General features: G+C 43.5%; 1 protein-coding gene across 13 annotated transcripts in view; it reads right to left on the bottom strand.

Annotated features, from left to right (window-relative positions):
- The window catches only part of CDKAL1 (CDK5 regulatory subunit associated protein 1 like 1), an 811149-nt gene that overhangs the window by 197572 nt on the left and 588920 nt on the right, over positions 1-24657 (bottom strand). For all 13 annotated transcript variants that reach the window (XR_007191477.2, XR_007191478.2, XR_007191476.2 and 10 more), the window contains 2 exons: positions 22457-22540; positions 19333-19497 (listed from right to left, as the gene is read on the bottom strand). Coding sequence is in view for 10 of the 13 variants with exons in the window: in XM_048225746.2 (XP_048081703.1) it covers positions 19333-19497; positions 22457-22540 (249 nt within the window). In the remaining 3 variants the exon portion in view is untranslated. The remainder of the gene's footprint in view (positions 1-19332; positions 19498-22456; positions 22541-24657) is intronic.

Here is a 24657-nt window from a genome sequence, read left to right as displayed (position 1 = left end):
TGCATTCTTTTGTTCCCCCCAAACTCCCAGGGAAGCTGTTAACATGACTTAATCCCAACCTTCCCGATCTACGTAATTCCAATCCCCTAGAGCAGGTAATCTGTGGCAAAGCTGATGAGAGGCTTGGCTTCAGTCACACTAAGCTCAACCTCGGTAATAACACATCAGAGGTACATTTCTAATGCAATATAAAGAAATGAGAAAAACCAAGACACAGCATCCCAAATGACTATCAGGATCGAGATTCCTTCCAAAGCAGCTTCACCCACTTTACTTGCTGCTGCATCTCACGGATGCAATGGTGGTGTTTGTGTTTCTCTACAGAAGGCCATTCCAGGAAAGCCAGGTCAGGTCCTGCGGGGGCACTGCACTCCACCTGTCCTGCAGTTCTGAGCCATGCCGAGACTTTGGCGCACTGCTGAATTTTCTCTGAACACACACACACACACACACACACACACACACACACACGTGATCTGCTCACATCAGAACATGTTGCAAAATGTGTTTTAATGAGGAACAGTTGGTCTGGTTCTGCTCAAATAAAAGATATCCCTGGAAGAGAGTCGCCACCTGTCTTCCCATCTTGCCGTGCGGCGTCTAAATGAGCTCTTCTGTCCCGGACACCTGCAGGTGTTGCCAGGGCCCTGCGATCTCGGTCCACGTGCCAGCTCCCTTCCTCGGATTGACAGACACCCTTGTCCCCGCACTTCATGTCATTACCAGCTATGAGGACACACGGGGGTGAGGGTGCCAAGCTACCTTTCTCTGCTACTTTTCCAGGCAATTCCTCCAACTGGGAGCATCTTAATACCATATAATTAGGAGTGCCTGATTCTCTCCGAACCAAAGATCTCAGTAGTTTCTAGTTCTTCAAGTCTCTGCGAAGAATGTTCTATGTGTCATCCATCAGTCTTGTAGGTACACTGGCATGTAACGAGCTCCACGAATCAAACCTGGAATCAATTACACCTTTTCATTTATTTGGGGAGAATATTTACATGAGAAAACCTCTGTCACAGAGTTACGTGATGAGAGCACAGTACTGTCAGCCTTTCTGTGTCACTTTTGGGCACAGGCAACTGTAAATTAGACATTATTTGTATGTAATTTCCCCCCACATCGTCTCACCTCAAATGTGTAATTGCTCTTAGGTCATTAAAACCGCAAAGAAAAAAATTTTAAACCAGAACATACCCGCACACACAAAATCACTATGATCTTGTTTTAGTGACAGCAAAGTAAATACAAGGCTTTGCTAATAAGGCCAAAAATAAATTATTAAACTATCTGCCATAGGATCAAATGCATTTCAGATTATATTCTGAATAATTTTGCCTTGACATTCACCAAAGGAAGAGCTCTGATGTGCCTGCACGTGGTCTGGGTGGTCCCTCTCTTGCAGGACGCCCAACCCTCTGACTTGAACTGAGCCAAATGAAAGAATAAGATAATCATACCAAAAATCAAAGCTCGGCATCAACCCATCACCTAATTATTATTTTCTGTGAGATGGTAATTCATCCGACTCAAGAGATACAAAAAACAACTCTTAAGCTCTGAACTTCTTTTAATGGATTCAAAATATTATGTGTAAATTTTTCTCATGGCTCAAAGGCATTGTTAGAGCTTGAAGGGGAAGCTACGAGGGATGAACAAGAAAATAACGCATAACTCAAGATCAATTAGAGTTCAGCATCACCTTCTTGGTTTTTGTCAGCCGAGCCTACACATATGGCCTATGCAGAAAATCTATCAACACCAAATATGGGACCGATGCAAGGAAATTATGTTAAAATATACACTATGCAGTGCAGTATGCTATCAGAAAAGATCCTCAAACTCTCCTGAGTGTAGAGTCTGCTCTTTTAATTTAATTTAAATTTAAATACAAAATTTAATACATTTAAATACAAAATCATCTTCACATCTGAAAGTTATCTCTTTCATGACTGCATTTTAATTCCCAAAAAATATACTTAAGGAAGCACCTCTTAATGTAAACTGTTGCCTCAGTCCCTGATAATCAGGAATGAACAACAGTGGTGGTCCAGCCTTCATCAGGCCTCCTCAAACCCTCCAGTTGTGGGCTCCTACCTGAATTCTGTCACCTTCTTTGAAGTTCCTAATCTTTCTTTAACTCAGCACCAAGAGTCCATTCAAATGCCTTACACATTGGCCTAGTTCCTGGCTTGTTACATTTACCAAAGAAGTGTGTGGAGTGCAGGGTAGAAGAAGAGGATCTAGAGTTCATATCACAGTGTAAGATCTCTGCCCACAGGGGGTGTCGCCATCTGCTTATACGTCACCTCCTTAGTTCTACAAAAACCAAGAGCTTGTGAGCTTTGCTAAAAGGTATGTCATCAGAGGTCTCACATCTTGCTGGAGATGCATTTATTTTTACTTCTTATTCATTGTGATTTAAATTTTTCTTCTTCAAAGAGAAGGCACATAGATTTTCTTACTAGCTGCACTTAAAACCCAAGTTATTTATCTACTGTGTCAAAACTAGGTCTCTCTTTTGTTACCTCAATATCAGCTATGGATGTATACACAAGTACACAGACAGACAGACAGACACACACACACACACACACACACACGGGACTGGAAATAAAGACGGTACCATAAGGCTCCCTGAGAACTGTGAAGTTGGTAATCACCATGTTCATGATGATGGCAGAAATCTGAACTCTATCCCAAAACACTGGGTGGAAGTACGCATCTGTACAAACCAATGTGGCCCCACAGGTGTGAAGAAAGGAAAGGTGAATTGGGTCCAGATGCTTTCCTGATGATGAAGTCTTTTCGATAATCTCTTAAGCTCCAACTGAAACCACCCTCATTCCATGGAGTGTACACGGGAAGCTTTGAACAAGGATGTCGACAAATGGAACAATCAGGTGTATGAAAGTTAATCGTTAAGCAAGCAATTCAACTCAAAATAATTACTCCCAAGGATTTCTTCCCACTAGGTAACCATGAGAGTGTGTTGGCAGATGTTTGTGTTTTAAATGAAAAAGAAGCCATGAGTGATGCTAACCACTATTACAATGCAACCCTCCCATCCTGTTCTAAGCATCATTTTCAGTGACACTGGGAATATGGTTCTAGCATCATTGAGCTCCATGAACTGCATAAAATGAATAAAGGAGATGGCAGGTGCTTTGTTCTGTCCAAAGAATCTCATAAATGATGAGCTAACATGTGAAATGTTTCCTATAGATCACTGTGATAGTTATTCAGCTAGGAAAAATTCAGAGAAACCAGTGAAATAAAATTACAAGGTACACACTTACCATGACTACATTAAAATCGGCCATCTAAACCAAGTTCACATCTGTATTTTCCTCTCATTTCCAAAGTTCCATTATGTGTTCTTCTAAAGCTCCATCCCAAGGCATGCTCATTTCCCCTATTTCCATTTTGAATATGGATAGTTTTTAAAAAGTAAAAAAATAAACAACCCTACCAAATGTCACTGAAAATGACAGAGAAGATTAATACCAGGAGATTTAATTGTTTGTATCACTATAAAAGTGTGATGGACAACCACCAAGATGGTTCCCAGTGATCTTTGCCTGCTGGGATTCACATCCTTGTGTAATAACTTCCCTCTCCCCCTGACTATGAGTTGATTGGCCTTGCTTCTAATTAATAACACTCAACATAAATGATGGGATGCCACTTCTGAAATTAGGTCACAAAAAACCGTGGCTTCCCTGTTTCTCACTCTCTCTGCTTGCTTGCTCTGAGGAAAGCCAGCTGCCATGTTGTGAGGTGTCTTACGCAGAAGCCCACATGAGAAGAGACTGAAGGAGACCTCTGACCAATGGCCAGGAAGGACCAAGACCTCAATCTGATAACCCATGGGAAATGGAATCCCAACATCACCACAAAAGTGAACTTGGAGGCAGCTCTTACCCCAGCTAACCCTTCAGGTGAGACTACACTCCTGGTCAACACCCCAACTGCAGCCTCCTAACAGGCACGGGGTCAGAGGAACCCTAGCTATGCTGTGCCCAGATTTCTGACCCAAAGAAGCTTTGAGATAATGAATGTTTTTTTGTTTCAAGCTGCTGAATTTTGAGGTAATTTGTTACACAGCTTTGTTACACAGCAAGACAACTAATATAAGAAGATGCCAGGAAGAGGGCTGGAAACTGATTCACATATATGTTGAGACATGATTTTTAAAACAGAGTCATTTCAGACCACTAGGAAAGATGGACTTTCAATACAATTTTCTGGAACAATTCACTGTAGACACATAAAACAATGAAATTGGACCCCTACCCACCATCCTTAAAAATTAATTCCAGGTAGATTGATTATTTAACCTGGGAAAGGCAGAACTGGAAAAATTTTAGGTAACATGGGCAGAAAACCTTTCTAACGCACAAGGTAGGGAAACAGTTCTTAAATCACAAAAATACATGACCTTCTAAAGGCACCAACGAGGAGGTTAAAAGACAAACCACGAACGGAGAGAAGACACGTGCTTCACATACAGCTGACTGCAGACTTTTATAATACAAAGAAATCCTAAAAATCAAAAAGGTATCAATTCAACAGAAGAAAATGGGCAACAGACTTACACAGACTCTTTATCGAAAAAGAAATCTAAATAAATGATATCAAAGGAATCCAACAAATGCATACATATATGCCAACCTCATTCGTAATTAGAGAAATACAAGTTAAAAACACAATGAGGGGCGCCTGAGTGGCACAGCGGTTAAGCGCCTGCCTTCAGCTCAGGGCGTGATCCCAGCATTATGGGATCGAGCCCCACATCAGGCTCCTCCGCTGGGAGCCTGCTTCTTCCTCTCCCACTCCCCCTGCTTGTGTTCCCTCTCTCGCTGGCTGTCTCTATCTCTGTCAAATAAATAAATAAAATCTTTAAAAACAAAACAAAACAAAACAAAACAAAACAAAACAAAACACCACAATGAGACACCAATTCACAGACACCAGGTTGTCAAAAGGTAAAAAGCCATCCAACGGTTGAGATTAGCTGGACTGCTCTAAGTTCTGTGGTTGTGTCATGAGGCATTTATAGTGGCAATAGTTAACTGATATATAAGATGACCAGATATTTGGTCCTGCAATCCTTTTTAGTAAGGGATATCTATCTATCTGTCTGTCTGTCTATCTATCTACCTACCTACCTCCAACACAAATACATTCATTCATTCACTCAACAGACATTTCCTAAGCATTTGCTCTGCATGCCAGGCACCATTCTAGACATTAAAGACAAAGAAAGCAATGAAGCAAAATATCCCAGCACGTACGGAGTTTCCATTTTAGTGACTGGAGACAAAGAAACACATCAATCCGTGGTGTGTCTGACAGGGAGATTTTCCATGAAGAAAAATGGAGTAAGAATGGGGGGGTGGTTCTCGGTTGTGGTGGGGTGGCTGTTTTACAGAGAGCTACTCAGGAAGGACTCGCTGATTAAGGCAGAATTTCAGCAGACACTTGAGTGAAGGAGATGACAAATGTGTCATGCAGGCATCTAAGAGAAGCAGGTTCCAAGCAGAGGGACTGGCAGGTGGAAGGGCCCTCCTGAGGGAGTATGGCTGGTGTGTTCACATTCAAGGAGCAGCACCGAGACCAGTGTGGCTGGTCCCGCACATTCAAGGGCTAGAAAGGTCAGTGATGACATCAGAAGGGCAATGGCGGGGCCAAGACACTAGGCCTTGTAGGCTGGGACTTTTGTTTTGACTGTGAGCATGAGGAAATTCAACATTTTTAAAAAATGTTTTTCTTATGGTAAGATACATATAACATAAAATTCACTATTTTAATCATTCTCAAGTGCACAGTTCAGTGGCATTAATCATATGTTATGTTGTACAACCATCACCACTATTTCTAAAACTTTTTCATCACTCCAGAGACTCTATAACAGGTATGAAATAACTCCCATCTCTACCTCTAGCCCTGGATAACCTCTAATCTACTTTCTGCTTCTATAAAATTTGCCTATTCTGGATCTTTCATATAAGTGGGATCATATAATATTTCTCCTTTTGTGCCTGGCTTATTTCAGTTAGCATAATGTTTTTAAGGTTCATTCATATGACAGGTATGGCAGTATGTGTCAAAATTCCTTTCTTCCTATGGGTGAGTCAAATTCCATTATATGTATATATCGCATTTTGTGTGTGCACTCATTTGCTGGTTGACACTTGGGTTCTTTCCCCTTTTTGGTCATTGTGAATAATGCTGCTATGAATACTGGTGTACGAGTATTGGCTTAAGTGTCTGCTTTCAGTTTTTGGGTACATATGCTGGGTCATATGGAATCCTTGATGGTTTTAAACATAAGGGAGACACGATCTGATTTATATAGAGGGTAGAAACAGGGAGACCAATTAGGCAGATTGTGTTTATTTTCAGATAATATAGTACAACACAGAAGAGGAAATTACCTGCTACAAGAATCTCTACAAGAAAAAGATCTAGTAGCAAATAACACTATCCTGTACCATAGATGTTCTGTGATTGTTCAGAGGAACTGACCTCATCTAAAGGGATCACAGAAAAGAAATAGCCACTCAAAGTCAGTGAAAAAGGGGAACTTAAATCATGATCATGAATATTTTTTTAAGGCAACTAGACTTTACAAATACTCTTGCTGGTGATATATGTACCTGAAAAAACCAATGACCAAGTCCTCTTCTCACGGTGTGATTCGGGCAAAACATACCCCATGCCCATGGACACAGTATCATTAGCATCTTGATTATCTAGGCTCAGATAAATCTTCACTGACTTCACCATGCCCCCCATTTCACACCACATATTCATCGATCACTTCCTATGTGCCAGGTAATGCTCTGAGTGCTTCCCATGCATTATCGCATTCGTCAAATCACCCTGTCAGATAGATTCTATTACTCCCAATTTATAAAAGAGGAAACATACCTAGAGAGGGTAAGTGCTCAGCCAAGGATCATACAGTTAATAAGGAATAGAGGCAAAAGTCCAAATCCACACAGTATGACTCCAAAGCTCAGGCGCTTAAGAGATACTCTATCTTTCAGAACGGATGTCTGCAAGAGAGAAGCCCTGGGAGCCAGGAGCTTCTGGAAGGAAAATGTGAATCTTCATAAAGTACACCTGCAGCGGTTCCTTGCCTTTGTGGCCCTTTAGCTTCCTCTCGCAAGCGGTGGCAAATCTGCAGGGCGCTGCATCCCATTTTTACAGGTTGACTTCCTACCAGGTAATTGTTGACTTGACCTATGGCTTGAATATTTAGGTTTCTCAGGAATTTTATAGAATTGCACTGGGGAGACAGAGGGGCAGGAGACAATTTGTTTCTCCAAAACTCTTTAAATGTAAAATGCTGCAAACTACGTTAGAAAACAAAACTATCCATAGTTCTATTATTTGAGGCACATCTCAAAGTCAATACTGTGAGTATGACAGGAGAAACGGACTGTCAGATTCATCATTAGAAAGGCAAAGGGAAGAAAACGCAAATTTATGGTTAGAAGCATCCCAGCTCTAAAGTACTCATCCTTACAGTTTCGATGAAAAGAATTTAAATTGCAAGATTACTATCAATTTAAAAAGGGCCTTTTGCAATCTGCTTATCAAGACGTCAAATGACTTCCAAGAACAGGTTGGGTAGCTTACCTATTATTTTTCTTTTTTAGCCATGGAAGAGTATACTAATATCCCAAGTTGAAGTTATAGATTTATTCTCAACTTCCCTGTCTCTGGTGGAGAAACTATCCATTCCACCCTGCATGTCACCGAGAGCCAAGTTCATTCAACAAATAGGTACCAAGTGCCAACTACGAGCCAGGTGCTGTGCTAGGCCTGGGAGCGCTGGGGGTGAGCAGGACAGACTGGGTGGCCCGGTGGTCCCGAGTTTTTCTTCCCACAGATGACTTTCACGGGTATGCTCGTGCTCAAAGACTTTCCAAACAGCCATGGCAGATGCTTCTAGCAGTTACTCGTATCTTCTCCTGACTTATTCAGTATGTATTTCCCAAGCTCTTGAAGTAGGTGGGGCCACATGAATATTCCAGTCAATGGCTGTGAACAGAAATGCCACCTGCCACTCCAGTGCTGAGGGAGGGAAGAGCTGGCTCTCCAGCAATTCTCCGCTCGCTGTCAGCCTGGGTCCCTGAGGGACTGCGTGGAACGAACTGCCCTGATTCCAAACTGCCCACCACCAGGTACCAGGTGCGTTGCAGTGTGTGCAGCAAACAGAACTTGGTGGGGTGAAGCCCGAGGTTCCAGAGCTCACGCTTTACTGCAGCAAAGCCTAACTTCTGTGTCGCACTACCTGCCTTCCAAACCCGGAGTCTCCCCCTCACAGCGGACATCGTTCCCCCCGCCTCCCACCTGCCCCATCTGTGTATGGATGCCCACGTCCCGTGCTTTCTGCCACCTGACTCGTGTTCCTTTCACCCTGAGAGGAGCGTCCTTCGCGTTCCTGATCGGCCTCGCCACCCTCCGCGGCCAGCGCTAACCCCAGCACGGCCTCCGCGGCGGATGCCCAACAGCGCCTTCCCGCGGCCGGGGCCCCACGCCGAGAATTCTTACCGCCGCAGACGCCGGGGGCCGTCTCCCATCCTCCTCCTTCCCCGGGCGCAAGCTTGAGACCCGGGTTCCACTCTCCGACGCCACGCAGGGAGGCACTGGCTGTGCACTGAGCTTCGTGAGGAGGGACGGGGCGGCCGGAACACTTCCTGCTGCAGCTTCGACGTGGTTCTGGGTGTTGTTCCTGTTGCTCCCGCAGCGTCCGCTCGCCGGCCCTTCCAACAAGTCTGTGAACTGTGTCCCTCGTAAACCCCTTCCTTTGTAAGCTACATGAACACTTTTCTGTTGTCCACAAAGAGCACTGACCCACACATCCCCCGATACCTCCAATCTTCAGAGGTTTCCTAGCTTCCAATTTGTTATTGAGCACTTTCTATATTATGTATTTTGTTTCAAACACATGGATCTTGTCTTCCCAACTAGACTTTCTTCTCCCTGAGGGCAAGGACCACGTCCTAGACGCCTGCGTCCCAAGCAGTGCTTAGCGAAGTGCTGGGTCCACTTCAGAAATTGATGGGATGGCTGCATAATTCACCTTCCGAACCAGGACATGGTGGGGAGTGAGGAGGGGGGCACCACGATTAGTTACATCAGGACACCAGGTGTAAAGCAAGACTGTCCCAGGCAAACTGAGGCACACGGCCATGCCTGGCATGGGTCACTGCCGACAGAGGAAAACACGAAAGACCTCTGAAGGAAGAGTAGCGGAGTCCAAGCGAGAGCAGGAAAGCCCGTTCAGGACACCGGAGTTCAGATCCTCACAGGCGGTAATCCTCTCCTGGAGTCTCCCTCCTCCCAGCCGGTGGGGACAGGAGATTGGGCCTAGCTGACCGTTCATGTTTGGGTGTTGCTGACATAGCACTTTGGTTTTCGTAAGAAAGCTTTCTCTTTTTGGTGCTTTTATGATGAATACCTTTTGTTCTTAATGAATTCATTTTAGACTTGGTAGAAGTCACCCATAAAACTTTCACCCCGAAATCGATTATGTTGCACGGGGCAGCTAATGTACCTACGTAAGACCCCTCCCTCACTCCAATCCCAGCCTACCAGGGTCCCGGTGGAAGAGCAGTATTACCAGAACACCCAGACTAAAACCTCCTCCAAGGCCAGATCACACTTGGGATTTCTATCGCCAATATTTGGGCCGGTGCCTAGATAACATTATGGTGGGTAACTGTTGAAACCCACCCTAAAACACCAGGCACCACCGCATGACGTATGTGCGAACAGTCCAGTCTCAGGGGCCTAGTCTTTTTCCTTCCTTGCTCTGGGAGTCTGCCCAGGCCTCTAACCTCCAGTTCGCTGTGCCTTCTACTCCCTCCTGCAGTGTGGACGACGGGTCCACGCCTGCCCCAGTCCTCCCTCTGATGCCTCTTCGTGAGCAAGCATAGCAGTGCTCATGTCTTCTAGATCCTGTGCTTTAGCTGCCCTGGCCCAGGCTTCAAGAATACACTGGGGTAATAGAGGTAAAAACCCTTAATGTCACTCACACAGGAGGGGCTCGCTGACTGGGAGCTATTATTACGACGACAGCCCAATCAGTTCCTCGACGCATGCAGTTCCCCTCACCATGCCCCAGCGCCAAGCCTCCGGAAGAGGAAATTACCATCAGTGGCTGCACAAGTAGTGATGCAAGAGGAATGAAAGCTAACTGTTGAACGGCAGGTCGCTCCGATGATACTCTGGACGGTAACCAAGTACGTGCACAAGAGGTACTGCAAACATACTAAGCGCATCCTGAACTGACGTCATCACATGAGTTCAGCTGTAATGTCCAATAAGTTATATAGCTCAGCAGCACGGAATAAAATCTATGTATCTAGACGGCGACACCCAACTACGTCCTAATGGGTGGGCAAAGACACGAATTGGGTGCAGAATGAAAGAAATGGACAAAATATCAAATGTACTATGGTTTTCATGGTGTGTGACACCGATTTAACATACGGGCAATGAAGAAGTCAATCTTATATAAAGTTTAAAAGGAAAAAAAAAAAGAAACGAGAAAAACCGCGTGGGGTTGGAGCCAATATCTTAGGGGTGGGAAAGAAAATAGGAAGGAACACACCCTCATTTGCTTCTAACACGGTTAGCTGATCTGTTTGAAATTAGACCCACTTTCAACTGTTTTAACTTAATTATTAAGCCATTTCTTAACCTCATGAATGCAGTTTTCATGTGCTTTCAAATCTGGCCCTGAACTAATAGACCCTTTCACTTCAGTGGTTTTGGAAATGAATGTTAGATGAAGAGGAAAGCACTTTAATGGTACTTTTGTAAGGGTCAGAGCTCTGAAAATTTAGTATGGTTTGTACATAAAACTCAGTACACCTGAATATCCTGCTGGCCCTTTGTCTGGTAATGAAGGCAAACCATGCCACCCTTTAAAACTTCTGCTTCCTTTCCATGTGCAGTCGGCTGTGCTGGTGCTGAGCTATCTAACTGCTCAAGTGAATCCATTAGTGGGATCAAAGTCGCAACAGATGAGAAACAGGTGGCAGCCAGGCACCCTGGGGCAGCCTTCCCATCACTTGTGAGAAACAGAATGGTAGGTCCAGCCCTCCATTCTAGAATATTCTCCTTTAAAAAGAGGCATAAAGAGAAAGAAATGTCTGTCAGGAAGAACAGCCAAAGCTATTAAATTGCTATGGAGTCTCTGCTGATTTGTTATTCTCATTATGTGGGGGAGCCGCCAAGTTTGTCTGTTTTCATCTGCCATTTTGTAGGAAATCAACAGCTGATGATTACAACTTTTTTTAAAGATTTATTTGAGAGAGCGCATGCGCATGTCGCACAGGGGGGAGGGACAGAGGGAGAGGGAGAGAGAGTCTTAAGCGGACTCCACGCTGAGCACAGAGCCTGAGGCAGGGCTCGATCTCATGACTCTGAGATCACGAACTGCGCGAAAACCAAGAGCTGGACGCTCAACTTACTGTGCCACCCAGGTGCCCCAATGACAATTTTTCAAATGATAAAGGCTGGGCAATTTTTACCTTCTCTGCTTCATTGCTTGGTATGCATCACAGATTAATAATGATAATATTAAGAGTAGCCAACCTTTACTGACCGTTAAGCCATTTCCATGTAATCCCATGAAGCAGGTACTACTGCTATCCACATTTACAGAGCAGACAGCGGAGGTGGAGAGAGGAAGAGTAGTTTACCCAAGGTCATATTTCTTGTAAGTGGTGAAACAAAGATTCAGACCCACATAATCAGAATCCAGCATCAGTGTTCCTAACTGATGTACAATACTGTAGAGAGAAAGCCAATGGAAGTAAAGTACCTTTAAAGAAAAAAATGAAGAAAAAGAAACTGAAGTAAAAAAAAAAATCAAGACCCAGGAAATCACTGATTTTTAAAACTATACTTACTGAATCCCTCTATCAAATATTAATATACCTATGATGCACCAGGTCCTTTGTCCACATTATCTAATTTAATCCTCTGCGGATCAATAGTGTCCATTTTACAAATGAAGAAACTGTGATTCGACGAAGTTGTACAGGAGCAGAGGAGCGTGTAATTCCAATTTGAACCCCAAAACGAGAGAGACTTCAAATCTCGAGCTCTTTTCACAAAGCCTCCCTACCTCTACTTTCTTTAAAGCAATCCCTTCCTACTAGGAATAAACTCAAAAAGAGAAAAACTTTGGAATAAAACTCACTACTTAATAAGTCTGGAATCAGAGAGAATTTTCTTCTGATTCAGGCACAAAATGGCTCTGACTTCTTAAGTATCGATCTTAGAAATGGTAGGATTCAAGTGATTTGTTAGAACATAGGCCACAAAAGAAGAACATCAGGAATAAAACTAGTTGGCCTTGATCAAGCAGTGGTAGTGTTCATATTCTCCTGCCTTCCTAACACAGGCTGATAACTTGAATACCACCTTCCACAGAACACAGAGAAGATGGTTAATATTGTCCATTTTCTCACCATTCTCTCTCTCTGGATCCAGCGTAAGCCCGCACTGGTATAAAGAAGAAAACTAACAACCTGAAGTAATCAGTAAGACTCTTGCAACTCCAAAGGGAAAGGTGTTATGAGCCTGGGCTGAAAAAAACCAGGCCTGACCTCGCACCTATCAGCGTGGCCACTACCAAAAAACCAGAAAATACTAAGTGTTGATGAAGATGTGGTGAAATGGGAAGCCTTGTGCAGTGGCGGTGGGAATGTAAAATGGTGCAGCTGCTGTGGAAACCAGTCTGGTGATTCCTAAAAATATTAAAAATGGAACTCCCATATGCTATGGTAGTTCCACTTCTGGGTATATACTTAAAAGAACAGAAAGCAAGGTCTCAAAGACGTATTTGTACAAACGTATTCATACCAGCATTATTCACAATAGCCCAAACGTGGAAGCAACCCCAGTATTCACTGACAGGTAACCGGACAGAGACACATATACTGGAATATTGTTCAGCCTCTGAAAGGAAGGGAACATGGTACAATGTGGAAGAACCTTGAGGACACTCTGCTGGGTGAAATAAGTCAGTCAGGAAAAGACAAATACTGTATGACTCCTCCTATCTAAGGTACCCAGAGTAGTCAAATTCATTGAGACAGAAAATAAAATGGTGGTTGCCAAGGGCTGGGGGAGGGGTGGGGGGAGAGCTGCTTAACAGGAATGGAGTTTCAGTTTTACAAGATGAAAGAAGTCATGGAGATTTGTTGCACGTCAGTGTGAATGTATAGTACGTAACGCTTCTGAACTGGACACTTAAAAATGGTAAAGATAGTCAGATTTATGTACATGTATGTTTTACCACAATTCAAAAACAAGAACATAGGCTTGCAAGTTGGGAAGAACTGCATATGAATCCTGGCTCGCCTCTCCCACCTTCTAATTTTGTGACTTCAGTTCTTTATTGAGTTACGGATGCTCAGACCCCTTATCTGTGAGAGAAGAAGAGTACCCGTACCTTCCTCCTCCTAAGGTTAGGAGTCAACGCGTGTAAGGTATTTGGCACGGTACTTGGCCTATAATAAGCACTCCGTGAACGTTGGCTTTGGGTCACAGCAGTAGGCATGGGATATTTAGCCAATGGCCGAGTGGGTACCAAGAGAGGAAAAAATCCCTTGCTGCCTGTTGAGAGGTCACATGAGGTGGCATTTGGTACCTGGGGGAATTTCACGGGGCCCAGAGCTTTTGGCTCACAACCTTGAAAGCTCAGAAACTGTCCTTCACCTACAGAAAAGACCACAAGGACAGGACAAAGGAGACCAGTATATAAAATTAGGATGCCAATTTATTAACAGCATCCTTACAGAGGGCTGAATAAATCTATTTTCTTCCTGTGGGCAGATATGCATAGGAAGGCAAATTATAATCACAAGGTTGACTGGTAAGCATGGGCACAACAAGGGGAAGTAAATGAAAAAAAATGTGTAACGGTACCAGGCTAAGGTAACTAGTAGCATTCATTCCCAAATAGGGACAGTCTTCAGAGTTTTGGAACTCCAATGGCCAAAGCATCCTCTCTTCTGGATGCAGGTGTCCACAGCCACTGTTGGCTTCTAGACGGTGTTGAGCTCGTGGCTGACCACTCCTCACCTCTGACTGGCCTACTGTTTCTCTGGCTACCTAAATACTTTGAGGTAATTCCGCCTATCTTTTCTTTGACTAAAAGATGTTGGGTTTCATACAGGGTAATATTATTCAACTTAGATACTAGAACAATACAGACGCTCATGTATTTTGTTTAAAAGCCTAACAAAAATCATTAAAAACATTCATTGAATTTTTATATACTGCTAGGCAGTAACTGTCAAGATACACTGTCAAGTGAAAAACAGCAAAAGTGTCTACAGTTTATCTACATGTACATGTATTTGTTTATATTGTTAAAGCAAACCATTGGAAGAATAAGCTGAAAACTAAAACAAACAAAATTCCTTAAATAGGTAAGAGAAGAAACAGGGTGGAGAAGACAGAAGGTGAACTTCTCAGAACATACTTCCGTAGATTTGATTTTGTAAAATATTTTACATAATTTTGAAACAAAATTAAATTTTTAAAATTCCAAAAAACTGAAAACCAAGTGGAACAAATGCTCCTAACAGAGTATATTTATTGGCTGGTATAGCTGTATGGAGAGGAATGATTTCAGCTCACTTTAAAACCACTATCCGCCTGTACATCCCTCAAGGGAAATATCCAGCAATGAAAACAACTGCAAAGCCACCACCACCACCACCACCACCACAACTAAACTCTGTGCTCAGTAATCACAGTGCTGGTGATGGCACTGGTATGGTCACTGTTAGACAGTTAAGTGAGTATTACAGGATAAAGCACGTGAGTGCTTATGTTGGGTGATCGGGAGCTGGAATTTTCAGCGTGGAAGAAAGAAGTTACACATGTTAAAGGTGGGTGAGGGGTATGTGAAATGATTATACTATTCTCTCTACTTTTATATTATGCTTGAAATTTGCTATAATGCAAATTTTCCATAACCAAGTTAAAACAAAACAACTCCTCATCATACTTTTGATGATGGCTCTTGGGTAATTTTTCATATTATCAATATTCATATTATCATTTGATAGCAGGCCCTGTTTCCCTGCAGGTTTTCTTCAGGTGACATGACTGGACGGCAGAGCAATTTTTGAAGGAAACTTCAATGGTATAAAATGATCATCACATTGCACAGGTTATGTTACCACAAATTTAGGCTCTATGAGGGAGCATGGCAAAAACATCACTGCTCGCCAACATCTTAAAATTGTGCTTTTTCTCACAGTTCCTATGCCTCTGGCCCCTCCCACTAAATACCCCCTTCCCACACACATGCAACTTTTGTGTGTCCCCACAATTATTTTTACACCCACTTTTGAAGAATTATTAATACACAGATGAGACAATCTCCACCATCCAAGGGGATGCCATCCCACCCAAGGGGATGTTGGAAGTGTAGAAATTTGGCATTATTACATTACAAAATTAAAACTGCTTTTATAAATAGCAAACACTCTTTTCCCCTTGAGAATCATTTTCTTGGAAGAGGGGTTTTTAAACTTGAGCATGCATCACTATTACCCAGAGAGCTTATTAAGAAAACAGGTTACTTGGCCTTGCTCTTAGAGTTTCTGATCCAGGTCCAGTTTGAAGCCTGAGAATTTGCCTTTTAAACAAGTTCTCAGACTTGTTGATGCTGCAAGTCTGGAGACCACACTTGAGAATTATTATCCGAGAACATCTATGAAAACGTTATGTGTCCCTTTCTTCCTCCTAAGAACAAAGCCCCCTGATACTTTCCATATAAAAGTTCATGATCTCCCCTTTCTTTGATTTATATTGATCCCTTTGAACTCCATGATGCCTTCCACTGTTTAATTATTATATAACCTTTTTCTAAAATTAATTATCCTTAAAACGGTACTTACTTAGAAATGTTCCCTATTAGGTTACAGGTGGCATTCTGCTCCCTCCCATCTTCCCTAAAAACAGACTAATTTTGGCTCTTTCTTATCTCCCCCGCCTTCGAATTCTCTATTCCTCTAACCAAACTGAAAAGAAGACAGGAATAATCATAAAAAGATGTTACTATATGCTGTTTCCACTAGCATATAATTTCTTAGAGAACAGTAACATTTTTTTTTTTTAAGATCTCATTTATTTATTTGGCAGAGAGAGAGCACAAGCAGGGGAGCAACAGAGGGAGAGGGAGGAGGAGTCTCCCTGCTGAGCCTGACGGATGCAGGACTTGATCCCAGGACCCTGGGATCACGACCTGAGCCGAAGGTAGACGCTTAACTGACTGAGCCACCCAGGCGCTCCGAGGACAGTAACCTTTTAACTTTATTATTGCTTTCCTTTTCCATCATGTTGTGGGCATTTACTTATTATTATCTGAAAATAACAAGGCCTGATATCTATTAATATTTATAGAATTCAAAGCACTGCCACAGGGTAGGCAATCAATCCACTTTTGTCAAATAGATTATTTCAATCACAGAATCTCAGAGACAACTGAGGTCCAGGGAACCTAAGTGATATACAGAAGGTCACAAAGTCTGTTACCGCAAATGCCAGAATGCTCTAATCTGGATCTCATGGTGCCCACCCAGCTTGTGCTTCTTCCCCCAGTCTATTCTACCTCTCACCAGTTTTATCAGAAGATGCCAACAGGGCCTAAAGTGAGACAAAATGACTCTAAAGTAGCATCGGTCTAAAAACTTATAGAAGAACCATAAAATTCTCAGTGAGGGTAAATGTATTTACTATGGACAATAATCTTTTAACACCATATTTTGCTTTAGATGCTTTGACCTTTTCAGACTTCTTTACAAAGTGTACAGGGGAGGTCACCATTCTAGAAAAACTAAGGAAAAGCCTACAAAACGCAGAAACACATTCCCATGGGATGGGTCCTCTGGTCCTGAACAGATGATCGTAATACAGAAATCCAACCCCCCTCGCTTAGCCCCATACAGCGTGTACTGCATGATGAGGGCTAAAACAACGAACACAACAACAATTATTAGTACCAGGTCATCTTCAGAGCTTGCTCTTTCTAGATGCAACCAGATTTATGGGAAAGGGGAAACAATCCCTTGGTAGCTGTTTACAATGTTCCAGGAATAGTACCCGGTGGCTTACATATACTACCAATGGACTCCTTTCAACGACCCTGTGAGCTAGACATTAGTATTAAGCTCAGGAGTTGCATGGCGAGGGTAAATTGGCAAGTCCAGATGCAACTCAGGTCTGTCGGACCCCAGGGTCATGCTTCATCCATGAAGGAGGTAAGCTGGTCTTTTGCACTCAAGAGTTCCAGTACCTTTGTCGGTGCTCAAAGACCTCAAAGTGTCTGAAACATGATTACAACCTCTACCATCCACTGCTCCACTCTATAAAAATGGAAGCTGTTCTCTTCCTGCTTAATTTATTTTGGCTTATATCATCAGCAAAAACATTGCTAACCAAAGGACAAATTCATTGAAGAAGGCTTTTCGACCCTGAGCTTGGCATATCTTTAAGAGCTGACAAGTGATGAAGTGTAAAGCTATGCTCAGTAATGCAGCGGAAGTCACAAATGGTGATGGAAGACTTGCCTGATTTTCACTTGATGCAAAAATCCGAATCGACAGTCCTAACCCTTTGGCCTCATGCGTGTGGCCATGCCTCTTCCTAGAAACCGGGGAGGACCAGTCCACAAGTGACCTCCTCATTTCAACCAGTTGCTGGGACAGCCCGGGGTGGAGAAGGGCTGCTGGTAGAACAGATGACAACATGTTTTCCAGGCTGGAGGGAGGGAGGAAGGGGGAGGGGAAAAGGCTGCCCCCCAGAATTTAAGCGGCGCTGCCCTTGTAGCAAATAACAGGATAGTCAAGGAACTAACAAAAGGGTATTACTTTTCTTTGTTGAGGATAATGTTTCAAAATGCTATCCTTTCCAATAGACGTGCATTGAAGGAATGAAATCTGTGAAACGATCGTTTGCCCACTACTGCCATTTGCTGTGAAATCCTTTTCACTGTGGTGGTTTAAAGTCAACCTTATAATACACGCTCTGTAGAAAAACAAACAACAACAACAAGAAGCCAACTTCCTTTAAAAATTTCGAAGTATTAGCTAACACATCAGAAGCCAAATCTCTAAGCAACAGAATTTAAATTCTGGAATCTATGGTTCCTTCCTGGTCATCCATCCCAAACCCCAAGGATTTTTTTTTTAAACAGCAGCAACCATGAATGGCTATGCTTATCAAGTATTAGAGTTCACTCCTGGTTGAGCGGGATGACACACAGCTGGCAGGGCCTTGACAAAGGCTAGCCTGCGTCACCCCATTATCAGTCAGATGGCTGTGCCCGCAGATCCTTCACATGCACCTGTCAGGCTCACAAGAGGCGTCGCTCATGTTTGGACACCAGAGTCCATCACCACAGTAAGTGAGAATACAGATAACAGGACCCTCTTTGTCACTATGCCCGACGCTTAATTAACATGCCCTGGCAATTTATTTTGAGGGGAAAGATAATACATATATTCAAACAATCATGGAACTGGATGGCCAGATAAATATCGCTTCTCATTTTTCCGTATGTGAAGTCATTGCTGCCGACTTTTTTTGAGTGCTTAACAATTGTGTTGGAGAAAGGACATCAAATGATGCTTAGAAATGTGATACACATTTTCATTTCACACCCCATCAGCTTTTACAACTGTAGCTCAATGAAATGTAAGAGAGAGATTGGCAAACAGCCATATTTACACCAAGGTATAAAAGAGGGGTCAGGTTACTTTTTTATAGAAAGGAAAAAAAAATTGTTTAATTTTCACTCCACATGACTAAAGCAGATATTCAACGAACACCCTGGAGAAAGGCACCCTCACCACACACACTGACACGCTTTAGTGCCTGTCTAACCGTAGGCTTTTACTGTATTACCAACAGCTTTGTAAAGCAAGAAAACCTTCCTCTCCTCACCCCCTTCCACTCGGGATCTCCTGACACAGAAACACACTGGATCAGATGGTCTTCAGTGTTCCATCTTCCCCCTGAAAATGATGCCTTTTGCCCTCCGCATCTAGCCTAGAAGCAGCAATGGCTTATTCCCTCTACAGGCCGAGAAGCAAAGCTGAAGGCATCCGCAAACACGCATCTTTCTAATTCAGATTCCAATCTGTCAGGAAGGAGTAGAGCCTCATGCATACATAAAAAGGGAACTGTAAACGATAACAGAAACACGGGCTGGAATCTCTGTGCTTCTACAGCTGCTGTTTTACCAGCAAGATAGACAGAAAAGCGTCTTCTACTCACCTCCGTTAAACCTGAGACTTCTCCCTTTGCTAATGGTTTGTTGATGGACGGCGTGTATACTTTGGCATCTGATACTGGCTGCCCTTTCATAAAATGTTTGCCTGATTCATAAATGTCCACTTCGATCATTTTCCCCATGAATGTGGGGTTCTTTGGCACTAAAACCTTTAAAGAAAATTTCAGGAGGCTTAATTAAAAAAAAATAAACTTTCAATTTTAGAACACAGTTTTAAATTATAGAATTACTGCAAAGAAAGGAGAGGATTCCTGGATACCTCATACCCGGTTTTCCTATTGTGACTATCCTACCATGAGTACATTTGTCACAATGAATGAACCAACACTCGTGTATTACTATTTACCAACATCCATCCTTTATTCAGACTTCCCCAGTTGCCCCCAAATATCTTTCCTTCTGTCCTGAGGTCCTATCCCGAGTAGGCTCCATCTTCCAGCTGCTCGAGGATCTGGAGATCTTGTAGGCAAGGAAGGCATTTGTGGGAGGAGCTCCCAGGCTGGAGACAATGCTCTTTCACTGCAGGACGCCTGCTGTCCTAAGGCATGTGGCAGGCAGACCCCAGAGAGCCCCCAGCAATCAGCCAGTCACTTTTGGACAGGCCTTTGATATTCTGCTCCTGGCTGTCCCATGCAATGAAGAAAGCTGAGACAACACTGATGAAAGCCTTATACTTTTAGTACCTGCCAAGTCAGCTGTCAGAATAATAGTTTGAGTAGACACTTCCAATAAAGGCCTGCATGTTTGTGCATACGAGCACGCGCGTGTGTGTGCGCGTGTGCGTGTGTAAGCGTGGGCTTGAGATTTGGGGCGGGGGGAGGGGGGAGGAAGAATATTTAAAGCGACCTTTTTGATTGCCCAAATGTTGGTGTTTGGAGCGAAGTGACTCCTTTAACGAACAGCTCCCGTTCACTTCTTTCGCCCTGTTATGAAATGCGTACGTTTGTCACGTCTACCTCCACATGGGCTCGGCGGCTCCGAAGGCTACTTGGGCTAGTTCACAGGAAACTGTCAGATGGTCTCTCTCCACTCGAGATTTCTGATAAAAGCACTTGTTTACCTCGAGCAAATGGCCCCTCCTCGGGGACCCGGAGGACGTTTGCACGCCGTGTGTCTCCCTCACACTCCCATTTCAGCGCCTCAGCCGCTGGCCAGTCTTGTCAAGTTAGGATCCAAAACAAACAGACTAATGCCAATCCAGTAATACTTTGATATCTAGATACGATCTTCACTTCTGGAGCTCATCTCATTTAGAAAAATTATCACTCTGAAATCTTTGATAGGCTTTGTCGTAGAGACAAACAAGTCGGATGCGAGCCAGGGCCCCACAGCCGATTTCTCTGGGAGGCGAAGCCAGATCTTGGTCTTTCGGAGTTTGATTTTTTTATGACCACGGAGTCCACGGCCTCATCAAAGTATAGGAAAAAGGTCACCTGGGTGGTGAATTACTCACAGCAAGCACATGAACTAAAAGAGCTTTAGTATCAGAATATGAAAGCCCTTTTAAATCGGTTTTTATAAAACAAGAAAATCTCTAGAGTAAACTGTCCCTGGGAGATGTGGTACTATTCTGGGGAAAAATAACTCTCCTTGATCTGCTGCCTTGATCTGAATGAAGGGCTCAGTGTTTTTTTCCCCCTCCAGTTTTAATAATTGGAAAAAGCCCGACTGCTTTAAATTGGAGGAAACAGCTAATGAGGCATGCCATTGCCTTTAAAATGAAGGGGAAAAAAGTTCCCCGCTGAGGCAGAAACCCAGATGGCAGAGAAAAGAGAGGGAAGAGGCGACCAAAATACAATCGAGTTCCTCCCCAGGGCTGAGCAGGTTGGCCTGAATAGGAAAATGGCTCTCTGGAGCCAACTAATGAGATGGAAAATGGGGAAGGAACTCAGCTCCAGCATGGAATGTTGGGAACCCCTCCTCAACTGTAGTTTCTGCTGGGTACGGAATAGGGCATGTTTAGTCTGGGCCTTGAGAAGTTCCTCCCACATTTCCTGAGGACCCCGGGACCCGGTTTTGGGATTATTCCCCGGGGAGCATCAGTGCGGGAAGTCTCTCCAGCCCTCTGACGTGGGCCGGGGGCTTCCCTTGCCCTCCCCTACCCTGACTTGCCCACACTGGCCTAAAGATGCTTCCCGAGCTCTAATTTCAGCCATGATCCACAGAAAAATAATTTCACTTTTCATTTGATGAGAAAGGAACAAAAAAGCAGGAAAACACATTTGGTATTAAGAGACACGAAGAGAGTCCAGGAGTGACCGACGAAATCCCTATGGCCATGGGAGAGTTTCTGTGGAGGAAGGGAGAGCCCATCTCTTCCAGGGCCTTTTCCAGGGCCACGGCCCCTGGAGCAAGCCCTCTGTTTTCTTCAGTGGCTTCCGAACCACTCCCCTACCCGGGGAGAATCCCAAACGTTGAAAGAGAAGCCGGGCTGGCCAGTGGTGTGGCAAGGCAGGCCAGCTGATAAGGGAGGGCAAGGCGGCTGGCGAGTGCGGGGCCCTTCGCGCCGGCCCACGAAGAGGACTCTCAGGGTGAAGCTGCTTGGATCCTCTTGATGGTCTCCAGAGTTGGCCACATGGTTTGGGTTGAATCCATGGAACAGACTCTTTTCCCTTTGCCCCCAGCATTCTTATCAAGGTGGAAGTTGGAAAAAAAAAAAAAATCCAACTAAACAAAACTAAAAAAACAACCGACGGGCCGACCACCTGAGCGACCGCCGGGACAGTGAGAGGAAATCCCCGCCCTTCCACGCCGATGTCACAGACGTCCTTCCTGTCCCTGGACAGGGCTCTCCCCTCTCCTCGGCCAGGCTGGGGGCATTCTGGCAGCGATAACTGCCTGTTCTAAACTCCCAAAGCCTAAGGCTGGTCCCGGTCTATCAGATCAATGAGGACGAACACGCACTTACTCCCGTGTATAGGATGTTTGGTAGACTAAGCCACAGAGATAAGCCCCCTGTCCGTCTAGCTGGCTCGACGCTATAAAACAGCCTTGCTGCGACAAGACTCTACAACCTTCCCCTCCTTCAAGTTCCTTTTGCTTAAAGTGATTTACTCACAGCCCTTTCTCACTTCAGAGAAAGTGTAAGAATGAGGAAGTGTCTCTCACCTGCTCGTAGAATCGATTGTGGGCAACATAAAACTTGGAATCAAAAGATTCTTCTGTCACTAACACTTGTTGTCTTTCGCCAATCTGTGGAGAGAAGGGGAGAAAAAAAGGAAAGATAAGGGCAAACACCTAAGAATCCAAAACAAAATGCTGACCCAAAGAGTTCTGGATCAGTCAGCAGTGGCCTCTTGGATTTAAAGTAGACTCTCGATTGCTAGTTACTGAGCAGCTAATATAAGAACCACTACTTCAAATTTCCTGAAAGACATTATTATCTACGCACTAATATAAAATGAGCATAGCATGAAATCTTATTTTCGTAATTACATAACTGTGAAACAAAACTTCTCTTCCTCCTTCAACATACGTAAGATAATTAAGGCTTCTAAGACATACAAAAATCTTCTAAGTATCACTTGGTTTCTTGAAGCAACGTTGCAAAACAAGCCAGAACAAGCTGCTTCTAATCCAAATTCAAGAAAATATTTTGGCAATAGGAAAGAGGAGTAATAAACATTAATTTGAGTTATGAGGGATGTAACACTAAAGAAAATGCCTCAAAAACTAGTCATTAAGTCCTTGCATCTAAACATTTCACACATTGCATATAACTCTGAAATTACTGATTAATTCCTATAGCTATTTACTTACTATCTACATTTACTCTCTCATAAGCAACTGTGTCTTCTTTGTGGCAGCCATGACCCCGTATTCATTTTTTTTTTTTTTTAGAGGAAAGACCGCAGAGATACGGGACCGCTAATTCTCCACGGGATTGATCTAGGTTTATGATCTCAGTGTGCATGTTTAATAACCAAGAAGTTCAAATCAACCAAAACACGGGTTAAAGAAATGTGACTAGTCGACAAAATTCTACCATTTCCAAGTTTTGTCCACGGTGAAATGCAACATTTAAAGTACCAATTACTTCTTTTTAACAAGGTTGTCAAAACGTCTGATGTACTAGCAACTAGCTGTGCTGAATGATTGCGCCTAGAATTATTTTTGCCTTCGCTACGTGATAAATACAACTCTGTGTATTAAAGCACACCGACAAGAAGATTTCAAAAAAGTAGTCCCTATTCTCATATATAGGGACTTGTCACCATGTTCGGGCAGTTAGCATTTAGGAAACGTAAACAGAGCTGCACTTAACAGACCACCTAACAATTAAAAACAAAACAACACCAAACTCCCCGCTCCATCATACGATGCCAATACCTAAACACACCATAATTTACTATCTTTTTTACTATCTTGTTCAAAACGTAGCCCCCTTGGCCAAAGGTTGTAAGGTCTCTAGGATGATACTTATCAAAGACTTCCTTCACTACCTGAAAACTAATGAACGTTCCTGCAACATTCATCCCTTTTAAAAATCGAGTAGCAACCAAAGAAAGTCTCCCCAACTTCTCCTCTGAACGGGAACGATTCTGTTTACTTAAAGACTGATGAATATTGGTTTTTACTGAAGTATATTCTTCTGGAGGAAAACTTAGCATGTTTGTACACATGTCACAGTATGAGTTGCTTATAACTTAGGATAAGTGTCTGTCGATGGTTCTTAAGGAAATCTGCAATTACACTTCATCTCACATTAAGTTTTCGGGAAATGAATCTAGCAACAATACGAGATGGTGGAGCCACTGAAAAGGTAGGCTGCTTCTTCCGTGTTGTTGGAATGAAAGTGGACAGCGGTAGTCAGCACTGGCCCTGGAGGTCGCAGCCGTGAGAGCTCGTGTAGACACAGAGTTCGAGAGCCTTGAGAAGGCTGTGCACTAGAGGGCGGGGCTCTTGATCAACCACCAGAGAACTATTTGTCAGTGAGCACTTAACTATTAATCTGCTGCAGCGATGCAGGAAAAGAGCTACGTGCAGTGATCTACGGTGGCAAACACCTCTCCCGTCACCTCTTCTGGCCCTTCAGCCAAGCACTCTGTCTCACTGTGAGGCTCTTAAAAGTTCCCCGAAAGACAGGAAGCCAAAAAGAGATATAAGGAAGCTGGGCCTTTGATCCAAAGCTGCGGCAATCTGTTCCAGTCCCCTTAAAACACCAAAAACAAATTAAAAATGCCCTCCTCAATATTTGTTTTAAAAGAGTGAAGTTGCAATGACGTGACTATCAAATACACCCTTTAAGAGAATCAACTATTTCCAGTAACCTTAGAAACACCGATGACATTAAGGAAGGGGGGGGTTCA

The sequence above is a fragment of the Ursus arctos genome, unplaced genomic scaffold, assembly GCF_023065955.2.
Source record: "Ursus arctos isolate Adak ecotype North America unplaced genomic scaffold, UrsArc2.0 scaffold_31, whole genome shotgun sequence".
NCBI lineage: Eukaryota > Metazoa > Chordata > Mammalia > Carnivora > Ursidae > Ursus > Ursus arctos.
Note: the sequence above shows the minus strand (reverse complement) of the source record. Positions and strands in the feature narration are given on the sequence as shown.